This window comes from Brassica napus, chromosome A6, assembly GCF_020379485.1.
Source record: "Brassica napus cultivar Da-Ae chromosome A6, Da-Ae, whole genome shotgun sequence".
Lineage (NCBI taxonomy): Eukaryota > Viridiplantae > Streptophyta > Magnoliopsida > Brassicales > Brassicaceae > Brassica > Brassica napus.
The window spans coordinates 7,615,250-7,629,796 of record NC_063439.1 but is presented as its reverse complement, the minus strand read 5'-3'; the positions used below and the strand labels follow the sequence as shown (position 1 = coordinate 7,629,796).

Genomic DNA, 14,547 nt, shown 5'->3' with positions numbered 1-14,547 from the left:
TTATCCCATGATTTCCAATGCATGCCTTTTGTGCTCCCTCCTGGACTCCACCAAAATTGAGCTACTGCACTCGTTAGTTTTTTAACTGTAGCCTTTGGTAATCGATAAACAGACATGACATGATCACCTCCTTTCCACCTTTAGTAAAATATCTAAAAGTCCATCCATTTACCCTATTATTCAAGCGTTCTTGAACAAACCCAAACACTTGGACCTTAGATCCCCCAAGGCTTTCGGGTAACCCTAGATAAGATCCCATTCCTCCTAAATTCTGAATACCCAGAATATCTCTCAACTCTTGCCGACTGGACTCTTCAATCTTATGTCCAAATTGAATTGAGGATTTCTAAAAATTAATTTGTTGCCCTGAAACAGCCTCGTACTCTTTTAAAATCCTCAGAATAGTTTGACATTCTTCTGTATTTGCCTTACAAAAGAAAAGGCTATCGTCGGCAAATAACAAATGAGAGATTGCCGGACAAGCTCTCGCTACCTTCATACCGGTTAATTGTTTCACCCTCTCTGCCTTCTTGATATTCACAATTAAAGCCTCAGTACACATAATAAATAAATAAGGAGACAATGGATCTCCTTGACGTAGACCTCGCTGGGGAATTATAAGACCTCGCGGCTGGCCGTTGAGGAGGACCCTATATTGAACTGAAGAAATACATTCCACCATTAGAGTGATCCAGCGAGGATCAAACCCCATTTTGTTAAGAAGGGCCTCAATAAAACTCCACTCTATCCTATCATACGCCTTGCTCATATCCGTTTTAATGGCCATAAACTTATTTTGACATGACTTATTTGTTCTCAGACCATGAAACATTTCCTGCGCTATAAGAATATTATCCGAAATTAACCTTCCTGCAACAAAAGCCGATTGTGTCTCCGAAATTAATCGGGGGAGGCAAATTTTCAGTCGTTGACACAGAACTTTCGATATAATCTTGTAACCCACATTGCATAGACTTATCGGCCGTAGTTCCATCATCCTTGTAGGCCTCTCTACTTTTGGAATCATACAAATATTAGTAATATTTAACCGTGGATCTAAGTTGCCTGTAACCAAGAAATTATTCACCATCTCGACCACGTCCTTTTTAATAATATGCCAGGAATGCTGAAAAAACAAGGCTGTCATTCCATCTGGGCCTGGCGCTTTCTCTGGGTGCATCATGAATAGAGCCTGGCGAACCTCTTCCTCTGTTGCTGTTCTCAATAGCATCTGATTCATTTGGGGGAAAATAGACGGTATTATCTCATCCAGAAAATTATCAAAGTCCGTTGGGTTTGTAGTACTGAAAAGACCATCAAAATAATCCACCGCCACCTTCTCAATCCCATTTTCCTCCGTAATCCAGTTACCTAAGTCATCATGGAGTCCCACTATTTTATTACGGACCCTACGCTGCTTTGTTAGAGCATGATAAAATTTGGTATTGAGATCTCCAGAGGAATGCCACATATTCCGGCATTTCTGATGCCAATATTCCTCTTCATCCTTATACGCCTCTTGTAACTTTCTGGACACCTCAAGGATGTTCTCTTGTGATCTACTATTATCTGACTGGACCTCCTCAAGTGCATGTTGAAGATCTTTAATTTTGTCCTTCCCGTATGGTTGATTATCCTTTCGCCAGGATGAAATTTCATGACGACAATTATTAATTTTTGTAACAAAATCCTCCAATTGTCCTTCCTGATTTCCTGTCCATCCTGCCGCAATTGATTCCATAAGCCCCTCCTGTCCGATCCATCTCTTATCAAACCTGAACTGACCCCTTTTTTTCCTTAATACCTTATCCTCCAAAAAAGCTATCACAGGGCGATGATCAGAGCCCACCATCCTCAAATATTCTGTGTAAGAACATGGGAAAAGTGAATGCCACTCCTCATTAGCCAAAGCCCGATCCAATCGACATCTGATCGTCATTGCTCCTTTTCCTTTACCTCTCTTTGCTTGCCATGACCATTTATTACCGCGGGCCGGAAATTCTAGTAGACCACTATTCCTTATCATATTGTTAAAGGGTATGAAGGAAGTGGCACTTCTTAGGGATCCCCCATCCTTTTCATGATTTCCAGTAATCTCGTTTAGATCTCCAATAATAAACCATGGTTCAGATCGTGATAATCCATACCGAGTTAGTCTCTCCCAGACCTGTTCTCTTAACTTTTGTACCGGGTCCCCATAAACAAAAGTAAGAAAAACTTGTTTTCCTTTGACCACTGCTTCGATATCTATCATTCTATTGCTAGAATATAAGATTTGAACTTGATACTCCTTATTGTAATAAAGAGGTAAACCACCACTTCTCCCGTTTGGATCTACAGTAACCAAACTATCATATCCAAAATGAGATTGGAATCTTTGTACAAACTCAAAATCCTGTTTCGTTTCAGATAAAAATAGGAAATCTGGTTTATGTTGATGCCATATCTCCCGAAGATAACTTATAGTCCAATGACTCCATAGTCCTCTACAATTCCAACTTAAAATATTCATATATAAAATATTTATATTGCTCCTTTGAGCCAGTAAATACAGGTTTAATGATACCCGCTAATATATTAACCTCAACAGTCCACTTCCACCATCGTTGCGTACCACGCAAGTAATTGCCAAAACTAGGTAAACCAAAACTCCAACGTCTACGATCAACATTCTGATGGCCACCATTTTGTTCGTAAAATCGAACAATTCCAAGACCCCACGCTTCCTCTAAATAATTTTCTTGCTTAAATGCTATAGAAGTAGCCATTAAATAAAATAAATAGTATTCCCATGTTAATATCTTTCCCTGTGGAGACATCATGTTGACAAAGTCTTCAAACAGTAAACCATAAACTCTCGAAACCCTCACCAAAATCCACAACTGTATATTCCTAAGGTAAGTTTGTTCCTTGTGTGAATGGAATGTTATGTATAAAGACAATATCCATGCATAAACAATCATTCCGATCATGTTCCATCTCGTAATGTAGGCCAATCTTCCCAATTTCTTGTGGTCTGATGAAACCATAGTTGAGACTTGTTCCTCTATATTTCCAAAAGGCTTTACACTCCCATTAAACGTATCTCCTATCTGTTCCTTCTCAAAAATAATGAAACCCCCATACCAGAAGCCATGTAAACCAATATTGTTCCAAAAGATAATCATAAAGATTAATAATGACTCATACAACTGAAGAGCCAAGCTTGAACACCAGATATAGAAAAGAACATTGAACCACCCATACCACAAGCCTAGAAAACCAAATTTATTCCACAAAATAATCATAAAGAGGAACTTTGACTCATACAATGGAGGAGCCAAGCTAGAACACCAGGTAAAGAATAAAACATTGAACCATAAACTGCTCACAGAGCTTATTAAAAGACCCTGAAATGAACAACCATAAACTAAAAGAAAGGTCGCTTTCTGTTTATAGAAAAACCAATACATTGCGAATATGCACCATTTTTTTAAAAAACCCCACCAGGAACCCCGTACATCCTTATTGAAGAAGCCTTCATCCAATGCCACCAAAAAAATGTTCCCATGATTCCTCATTATCACAACTCTATTATCATCCCCGAGTGCTCCATAATATTCTCGTCGCTGCTGTAAGAGAAACCTCACTACGAGAAATTTGAATAAGTTTAAAGAGACCTCATTCAAGCTTCTTCCTCCCCTAGGATGCACTCCTTGCAGGTCAACTACAGTTAGGATGAACCATGTTTCCATAGCGTTCAGACAATCACCAAAAAAGCTTGATCGTATCCTCTGCATTTGTCTAGTCCCATGGCATGACTGCTTGTACCAATAAGTTAATACCTCCTTGCTCCGATAGCACTGAACGCATCTGGTACGCATTTGTCTGTTCCCACCAGACACACTTAACTTAATGAGATCGAGGTCACAATCCAACTGCAAAATACCAAAAGCATAGCTACACTTCTCTTAAAAGAAACTAAACCACCTAATTCTCCAGCAAGAAGATCCTTATAAAGCTCAAAGAGTGTAAGAGTCCTTCCATGAAACCACTCCATCCCTTTACCAGGAAGCCTACAAACCTTAGAATCATCGATCACAATTAAATATGAACAGCCATGTGCTTGTTCTGGACAGATTCTAACCAATATCCACGAAATCCTAACCAAATCCCACCAGGTTAAAACTCTTACCGCCACTCCCTCTTTCCTTAAAATACCTGTGTACGAGAATGCCGCCCTCCTCATATAGTCATGTGTTGTGTATTGTGGCAAGTTGACTCTGATTGAGCCCCACATGTTCTTCCCATCTTCTGATCTGATCTGAGAACCAAAGAATCCCAAGGAAATCCATCGAAACCAATCATTAATCCCCTCGAAATTGATTCGTTTGTTACCGCACAAACGGATCTCGTATTCTCGAATTTCCATTAGAAAACCAAAACCATATTCCTTCTGATTCTTCCCATGGCTTGCCTTGATCTGTAGAAATCCTCTAGTTTCTCCTTGTGTGAATCCAATAGCATCCAATCTTCGTGAATCGACTCTCATCTCAAAACCCTAGAGTCGCTGTCGCCGTCGCCATATCTTCGTAACGGCTATGGTCCTATGTCAGTATATATATATATATTTATGTCAGTATATATATACAAAATTAAATTAAATAAAAAATATATTAGTTATAAGCTACTTAGGCTTCGAATGTTTACAACCGTTCCGCTCCGCATCGCAGTTAACAATAACAAAAATCTCTACATATACTATATATCTATATATTTTTATATCTGTTAAAAGCGCATCGCAGTTGAACCGCTTGTCCCGCACCGCTTAAATTGCAGTCACCATTCGGAGCCTTAAACTGTGTGCGGGACAAGCGGTACAATTGCAATACGGTTATAAAAACGTATAGATATATGATATATGTAAATATTTTTGTTACTATTAACTGCGATGATGCTGCGGATTAAAACTTTTGAAGCATTAGGTTACAAAAAAAAAGAAGATAATAACGTCAGTTATTTAAGAGTCTGACTGTATAGACCTTTTAGAGTAAAGTTGTAGAGTAAAATGTGACAGTTACTCTAATTCTCGCTATCTCTCACCAATCAGGTGAAAAAATAAAATAAAAATGTTTACTCCCATTTACTCTGAAAGTAATTATTCTGTTTTGTCTTTTCTGGTTTTATACTTGTAATTTCCCTCTCCTTCATTGCGGTGGAATTGGGAGTAACACAAAAGATTATAAATATAATATATTTCTCTCTCTTTTACTCTAATTTTTTATTTCTCTCTCCCTCCCATTTACTCCATGTTTCTCTATCGTATTTACTCTAACATCTCACCAATCACACCCTACAAATTATTTTGATTTCACACCTCTGTTCATGATTTATATTGGCACGTGCAAAATTTACTCGTTCACGTGCTTTAAATTTTTGATATTTTCATTGTTTTATGCACACCTTCGCTGCTATCATGAACTGTCATGTCGTGAAATATTTTGTAAATCATTTTATCATGTGAATGTAAATGCACGGATTATTTCATGAACGCGCAAGGATACGTCATCAGTAAAATGACATGTCTGCTAGTGAATGTTTTTTTTGTTCAATGTAAAGTTTGACATGTTTGCTAATGTTTTTTGGTAAAAATGTTTGCTAGTAGTGTTCGTCATGTTGATTGTTTTCTATCGCTCGATCGTATCCGTTCAACACCATTTTTCAAACCGCATCATTAGTTTAAACTTATTACAATTTACTCCAGGTTTGTATGTTTTCACTGACAACATTTACATACGAAATATGAAGTATAAATTTACTAAAACATTAAGATTCATTGATTTATCCTTATTAATCTTCGTAATCTATCAAATTAATACGTTTTGTAAAGGATATCGACAAAATTTTAATAGAATACCACATATAGATTTAGAGAAATTTATTAAATTTACAAAATATTTGTCACTGAATGAAATAGCATTCGGTTGACAAAAAGACACAGTCAGTTGAGAAAATTGAAGTATTCAGTTTTTAAAAAGAAACAGAAGTCACAAGGACAATTTAAAGAGAGAGCCCAAAAAAACTGTGAGCTATGTCCTGAGAGTATCCAGTGTCGAGATTTTTTAATAAGTGGTTGAAATTGAAAAACAAAAACAAAATAAAAAAGAAACAAGATAAGGTTGATGTTGTTGTGAGTCTTTCTTGGGATTTTCTTGTCTTATTTGGAGCAGTATAGTGAGTCTATATAATTATTCTATGACTTGTGAAAGTCTATATAATTTAATTATTCTCTTACACTTCTTTTTCTATCTTCTTACTTTAATTTTCTTTATTCTTTAAATCCATGAGTTACTACTTTGAGCAACCTTTAACTTTACACCGAAACAGTATCAGTACTTCACTATACTATTGTTCACATTGATTTAGAACTTTAATTTAAAGGCTAAGAATAAAAGGATTAATTAGTCGCCAGTTTTCGCTAATATATTTTATAAGAGCGAGAGTCGTATAGTAATAGAATATGTCTTCATAAACTTGTGTTATCGCACCACCTCCGGAGATTTCACGCACAAGGAAAAACGGAGATACTCTGAAAAAGCATCGAGGTGGTGTTCACGAGGCTTTGTCAATGGTAAATTTCCAGCTGAAAACCTATATGATTACAGCAATACTTCCACCAATTTGCAGAGCCGGATCATGACATACCAGAGGCGGATCTTGGTTTATATATATATATAGATGGCACATGACATTTGTACATATATCTAATTTCAATTTGGAAGCACTCTTTCTTTATATTTTATACTAATTACTATAAGAAAAATTATATTATACGGGGCACGCATAGGAGTAGGACGAACCGTTGACTTTGCGTCCGTCCCTGTGACATACCAAAGTAAAACATTAGTATTAAAAATCATCGTAAGAATATTTAATTTTTATTATTTTTAATTTTTTGATCAATTTAATTTTTTATTATTAAACAGATAAACTCAACCTATGACAGCTCATGACTATGTGTTCCAGTTCAAACAGGCAGAACCATTTCTGATATTATATTTTGGAGACCAAAAATAATTTTGTGTTTACATGCGTCAAAGGGCACATATCTAACCCTTACAATTTGTTGGCTTTTTTTTTTTTAACGCTGATTTATTTGATATGAAAAAGATTACATAGACGATTCGACAACCGACAATACTATCTGTTTTTTGTTGGTTTCTTAGATGTACCTAGGGATGTTAAAACTTTCACGTTCTTATTATTATTACTAGGGGCATTGCCTCCGCGCAAGCGCGAAGTGGTGGACATAGTTCTTGTTTCATCTCAATATTTGTTAGGGTTATTGTAGTTGTGAATTTTGCGTTTCGAGTTGTTTTTCAAGTTTTTTTATTGTTATAGGGTTAGAGTTGTGATGATGAACTGTATATGCATTGTTTTCCACTTATGAAGGACTAAACTGTGTTAATAATGTAATTGATATAGTTCGTGTTGTTGTTTGTTGTGTCACTGAGACTTATTGTTTGTTTGTCTTTTTAATTTGTTTCTTGTATTGTTGTGAGTACATAAATTATATTAAAATTGTTGAGATTACCTTTTGTTTCTCGATATTTTTTCTCAAGTTTAGTTTTGTAAGTTGCGTGTATTAAGTAAAAATTTTTATTATTCTTATTATGTTTGTTATATATTTTTATTTTATTTTTAAATGTGTTGCTCTTACCGGATCTTTAAAACAAATACATGAAGACTAGTAGAAATAACTATAAAATGAGTGACAGTTCTGAGTATCTAGGTTTTAATGAGTTTTAAACGAATTTATGTATTTCTCATAAGAAGACGATAGCATTGGCCTGTTGACATTGGACATGTAAGTTATTTTTATAAGACAAGAGGAGTGAGCAGGTGGAGATGTTGTTGCCGCCTTTGTGTCTGTCGGGATTGTCTCTTGTATCTCCTGTTGTGACTGTGTTTGTTTATCTTTTATTTGATGGAAAATATGTAAATAAAAATCATTGTTAGTTGTATTTATCAGAGTTCATAACTCACTCTGCTTTTTTTTAAAAGGTAATTTCACTGATCTTGGTTGTCGTCTTCTTCGTTGGGAAAGTAAGTTTGTAAATTGTTATATAGCTGGTCGTGTAGTTTGTATCTGTTTAGCTGATTCGATGTATGTGTCGTTGCGAAAGTAAGCTTATAAATTGTTAAATAGCTGTTCGTGTAGTTTATATTTGTTTAGATAACTCGATGTATTTGGCGTTGAGTTTTAGTTGAAGTGATTGGTTTGGTATATTTTTTTTGAAATTTATTTCTAAGATTAGACAAAAAAAGAGAGGTGATCATTAATGATTCATCTTTTTTAGAATTCTAGTTTTTGGTGTTTTGATTGTTTGGGTTGTTGTAGTTTCTTTTAAGCTGTAAAATAAATGTTTGTGTAAAATTAGTTTGATAAGTAAGAGAGATAAATAGACGACCACATAATTTGGGTAGGAAATATTTTTGATTATTGATGTTAGCACAATATAGATAATAATATTAAGAGAATTTTGTATTGATTGTTTCTTACGGATCAATGAGGAGACGGATAACGACTCGAGTTGTTTCTTTGCTAAGGTCAGAGCCTTGGACATAACAGATTTGCCTAACCACATTTGCGAGTTTAAATATCAGTTATGATAACGAAACATATTATAAACTCAGATGCAATATGATAATATACGTGAGAGTTCTAGGTTTGTGTTCGCAATCACTTGAAAATTGTCAAACAATCTAATTATGATTGGAAATTGATCTCAGGAGCACTCGTGATGACTTTATCAATAATAGTTGGTGAGATGAAACGAATGAGTAATGGATGATCAATAATCTTGTACATGCTTGAGCACTTAGCAACCTCAAAACGATCGACTTTCACAATGAAACCGGCTTCCAAAGATGGCATGTAATGATTAGCACGTCGGGCGGGAATAAACCCATGAATCACAGAATCTGCAAATAATATTATTTAACAAAGAATCATGAAATAAAGTAAAAACTATTATATTAAATAAGTGTGATAAATCGAAGATTAACTTACATTTTCATCAAGAAAGAGAACCGTGATTCCCATAAACTCACTATCTTTCTTAAAGTTCAGAGAATCCCATAAGCGAAGAGGTTAGAGGCTATGCTCTGACTACTACGACCAACACGGAGAGACTCGAAGGTTGAGTGACGGATGCCGCGAATGCCGGTTTGAAGAACTGGAGAGGTAGTCAGACATTTTCTAGAAGATCGTTAAAGCTAAGAGGAATCAATGAGTTTTGTGGAAATGCAGATTGGGTTCATCAAAAATGTGAATCATATATATATGGTTTACAAAAGGGCTACAAATCAGGAACATTTAAGATCACACGATTTAAGATGGGAAGATGAAGAGTTCACCGGTGAAAAGATAGATTACGAACAGACACACGGCACAACTATGTAACTCAGGCTTATCTGAGACAATGATGAAAAGAACCCTAACTCATGTTAAACGAAGACAGTTTACAATATGGAAAAATTATAATTGTTGTTTTTTTTCATATAATGTGATGAACCTCATTTAAAAATGAAACTCATAATATACATGTAGGCCCGCCCGACCCACAGAGAAAACCGAAAAAATAAAGATTTTCTTCCTTCATAAATATATATTAGTTTCGGCCATCAATGTTCAAAGTATCATTTAGTTTAGTGGTATAAATATTGGTGTTTATATCTCAATAACTCGGGTTCGAGCCATATACTTGACACTTTTTCACACTTTTAAAAGTGAGACCCACCAAAATGCTGATGTGTTGCCTCAGGAAAGAGGGAACTGTACTATTATATTATAGACTAGGGTCGGCCCGCCCTACGGGCGGGATATTAGTTAATTTGATATTCACTAAAATCTCGAGTTGAAATTTGTTTTAAGATTCAAGAATTTGGTTATCTGTTATGTGTTACTTATTAGTATGCGGTGGTATAGTTGTCTTTCGATTATTCTTGCTTTGGTATTGTATCAAATTAACTAATTGTCCAACTCATAATTATAGATGTACAAATGTGGATTTGTGATAAAGTTTGATGACAATACTGTTTTTTTTTTTATTCTTATTCATAGTGGAGTGTGCATGTGTCAGAAAGAGACATATATCAACTTTTATGTTTGGAGCAAAGTTTTTAACTTTACGATCTTCATCTTGACGTCAGTTCAGTACCGGCCCTGGCCACAAGCAGAAGAAGCATGGGCTTCCAGCCGCCACGATAATAAGTATTTTCGCGGCCACATATTTATAAAAAGTGACTTTAGCCTAGTGATTCTAAGAGAAATTACCAGTGCTGGAGGTGCTGGGTTCAATTACCCCTGACAGCCTTTTGTTTTATTTTGGCCCCAAATATAAAACGGGACACGTGTTACTCCCATAAAGCATGACTTGATGACATGGCATCACAGGAGGGAGGCGAACATATTTTTATATATATAGATTACTCTCTTCGCTCCTAAAAGATCCATATTTTAAAAAAATTATTTTAAAAAGATACATTTTTCATATTTTCAAAGCACAAATTAAATGTAAATTATAAACTTTAAAAAGCATAATTGTATTTATTAAAAATCAATTGGTGAAAACTTGTGAAAAATAGTTAATTACAGAAAATAATGTATTAGTAACTAAAATTTGATATATTTTTTTAAGAAGTGTAAAAATCTTAAAATATTAATTTTTTAGAAGCAGATGAAGTATTATTTTTAAATCACAAAATGTATAGAGACATGATCCTCAGAATATCTATCAATTAATACTCTGAATACTTTTTTCTGTTTGAAACTAAATATTAAAAAGTTATCATCAATGTAAAATGAAAACACGACAAAACTGCCTTGTCAAGAGACCTTTCATGAACGGCACTTCCCATGTGGAGCAACACGATTTAAAATCCTGAATCACATTTTTTATAAACAAAATATCATCCAAAAAAGGAAAAGACAAACAGAGAGATAGCCAGTCATCAAATTTGCCAAAAGAAGTAATAAGTGAAGAAGGTCCATAAAATTTTTTTTGTCGCAAATGAAGAAATTGAGAAAAAAAAGAACGAGAGACAGATAGTCGAGATGATGATGTCCTTCTCTCTTTTTTAAAAAAGGCTTATGCCCTTCTCTTTCAATAGTGTAAGTGTTCAATAACTAATTATTTAAAATTATGTTTATTTTAAAGAGAAAAAGACTAGGATAGCACTAAACCAAGTTTTTGTTCCCAAAGTAGCACTCAAAGTTCAAATTCACAAAAATAGGTTTCATTAAAGAGGTAAATATACATTTATACCCTTTGGGTTAATTAATCCAAATCTTAGGGTTTGGAGTTAAGGGGTGGGTTTTGGAATTATGGATTAAAATTTTATAAAAAATAAATACTAAAATAAAAAATAAAATTTTAAAAACAGTTTCAAAAAGTATTTTTAAATTATAAAAAAAAATTGAAAAAAAAAATAAAAAAAAAATTCGAAATAAAAATTTCAAAAAAGTTATAAAAATTTCGAATCTGAAAACATATAATCTGAAACTATATAAAAAAAATTTTCATTTTTTTTTATTTTTATTTTATTTATTTTTATTTATTTTTGTTTGTTTATTTAATTTTAAACCAAAGGGTATTAGAGATATTTTACCCTTTAATGAATGTCATTTTTATGACTTTCTCCTTCTAGTACTATTTTTGAGACATAAACTTGAAAAGGTGCTATTATTGACAATTGTCCTATTTTAAATCTTATAATTAGTTTAGACTAGGGATACATATGTATTGTAGCAAAAACTACATTGAGGTTTAGAAAAGGAAAATCAAATTGAAAAGACAATTATTCATAGGATTTCACGTTTCATATGATATTTCTAAGTCATAATTTCTATGCTGTATATGCCTGTGAATTAATTTAATTATTACCTTTTGATAATTAGCGTTCATCTTTATATAAATTTGATTAGTATTAATCTATACCATTAAAACCTAATCACTAAAAAATCTACTTACAAAAAATCATAGTTGGACTATTACATTAATTAACTTCCTATTATATCTCATATAATTAACTTATTTACTATTAAAATAAAATATTAAAGTAAGATATAAATATTTAAATATTTTCAAAATAAGATATCAAAAAGATATTCTTAAGTATATTTTTCTAAGATTGATATATTTCATTAGTTTTTATTTAAATGTATTTTGTATATATTTACTTACAAAATTTTTTTTTGTAATTAATAGTAATTATTATTAAAAATAAGTATTAATACCTTTTTGATTTATAGAATAAGAAATAAATTACTGTAATATGTAAATATACATAATTAATATCCATATTAAATTGGTAAACAAATTAATAAATATAAAGTTACTTAATCCATTTATTAAATATTTTATATTTTATAAATGATAAAATTCAAAATATTTACATATACAGAATAAATATAATCATTAATTTTACAAAATAATTCAGCATATTAAAATAAAATATTGAAGTAAGATATGTAAACTAATACAAAATTTATATTATAATATACATATTTAAACTAAAATATTAAAATATAATTAAATATATTTGAATTTGATAAAAATAACTATACTAAACTTAGCTGGTATTAATATTATTTGATTATATGGTACATCGAACTATAGTTTATGTTTACAATTACATTTTTTGCGGATTATTTCAAAAACATATAAATATTTATCAAGTATGAAACGGGTTGAATGACATATTTAGTTAATTTCTATTATAAAATAAATTTTGACTAATGTAAGAAGTTAAAAATATATTCATATGTTAATTTGAAGCTTTAAGGTACAAGTAAAATTATATGGGGCGGGTGTATGAATGAATGATCTTAGTTTCATAAAACTTATATTTATAGAAATTTTAGTTTAATTATATATAATATTAAAATGTTTTTATAAATCTAGTATAATGTTTTTAAAAAGACACAATCCAACCGCGCGTATACTGTGTGATATCTTTCAGTAAAATGCATGAAAATTGTCTTTGATAGGAAACAGAAAATGAGAGCTAGAGGAAATAAAGTTGAAAGAAAATAAATACTCGAGTTAGATAAGATAAAGTTTGACGAAATGAAAAAAAAAAGTTTGACGAAATGAAACTTGGATGGATCCCTTTCTCGGTGAGAGAGGAGTGGAGTTTTAATTTAAACATAATACTTATCATGTATGTATACCAACTACCAAGTAAAAACCATATATTCGTCGAGTTGATGCGAAGCACTGGAGTATCTAGACCTGCATGGTGAAGAAGATAGTCATTTGCAGTGTACATAAGCTGCTTTGTCTTCAAATGACTGTGAATTTTTGGCTCGTTCTTAAATTTTCATATCGCAGGTGAAGAAAATAAGATCAACTCAAAATATAGTGAGCAAGTATGTACGTGTTATTAAAAGTGTACAAGTCTTGTCTTCTCAAAATGCTATAGAGGAGTTGTGCTATCTTTTGGTCGATTGATCACTCTGTATACTAGTTATTGCGATCACACTATCTACCGCCAAAACAGTCGAGTTGCATGTACTCTTTTTATATAAATTTTACAAAAAAAAAAAAAAACACAAAGCAACAATGTAAAATGTGAAAAGAAAGTAGATTCCTATGGCTTATAACATATTAGTCAGAATCACAACCTGAGATAGAATCTGGAGGTCATCTTTAGGTTCGTTTTCAGTGATGGAAGCAGGATCCTCCTCACCCTTTGCATTCCTCATTCATTGTTCTCTCTTTCTTCTACTTCTCCTCCTCCGATAAAGGGCTTCCAAGAGAATTTGGTTAAACGCTTGCTAGGCATTCTAGACTTGGTATTCCAGTATCAGTGTATACACAAATTTACACACCTGTCCCTGTGTATACAACCAGAAAGAATGAGCCATGCATGGCTTAGAATCTTGGGACGTAACGTAATTGTCATAAAACCTTCACGTTCAGGCTCCGAAAATATCAAAGAAATCTGTCAGTTAACTGACCATAAGAAACAACCTACAGCAGGGGAAGTTTTATTTTTACAAAATCTTCCACATCATATATTGTTTTTTAAGCTCCTCTATAATACGCTGCAACCATTAAACCACGCAATTGATTTTCGAAAAAAGGCAGAAGAAATCTTCCTTCTTTGTGGACAACATGATTGAGAAAACAGAGATAAGAACTTACTACTGATTCGTCTATGCCATACGCGTCATAGTCCCCTCTTCCATACCACATTTGTTAACAGCTCATAGGCGTATTTTTCCTGCATAATATTTGTATCACTTATAGTATTAGCAACAAAAGGCTGACAGAGAGCACACACACACAAAATCGACCAGCCTTTATAAAATCGGCTGGACTAGCATCTCCTGAATCTGAATCCCTGTGACGATTTTTTTTTTTTTAAAGTGAGGACAAAAAGTTGTTTAAGTGTGTTTCCAACCTACTTTCTACTTGGAACACATTAAGTCTAGTTCTCAAATTCATAACTGTGTCTTAATTAGCATATTGCAATGGTGCTGGGAGAAAAGGAAACGTA

The 14,547-nt window shown here is 33.0% G+C and overlaps 1 protein-coding gene across 2 annotated transcripts; it reads right to left on the bottom strand.

Annotated features, from left to right (window-relative positions):
* Positions 1-3,250: 3,250 nt before the first annotated feature.
* On the bottom strand, positions 3,251-4,623 carry LOC125610247. 2 transcript variants are annotated; one of them, XM_048782467.1, is made up of 2 exons: positions 3,970-4,623; positions 3,251-3,867 (listed from the first exon to the last, which is right to left on the bottom strand). In XM_048782467.1, the coding sequence occupies exons 1-2, from the start codon at positions 4,529-4,531 to the stop codon at positions 3,818-3,820; spliced, it is 612 nt and encodes a 203-aa protein (XP_048638424.1). In that variant the 5' UTR covers positions 4,532-4,623; the 3' UTR covers positions 3,251-3,817. The 2 variants fall into 2 exon arrangements, with proteins under 2 accessions (XP_048638424.1, XP_048638425.1); XM_048782468.1 differs by having other exon boundaries at positions 4,201-4,531.
* Between the last annotated feature and the right edge of the window lie 9,924 nt (positions 4,624-14,547).

Excerpts from the sequence above, each read along its gene's own strand:
- LOC125610247 (XM_048782467.1), bottom strand. The coding sequence starts at position 4,531 with ATGAGAGTCGATTCACGAAGATTGGATGCTATTGGATTCACACAAGGA. Across the intron at positions 3,868-3,969 it reads TCTTCTTGCTGGAGAATTAG|ACAAATGCGTACCAGATGCG; the intron begins GTGGTTTAGTTT and ends TGGTGGGAACAG.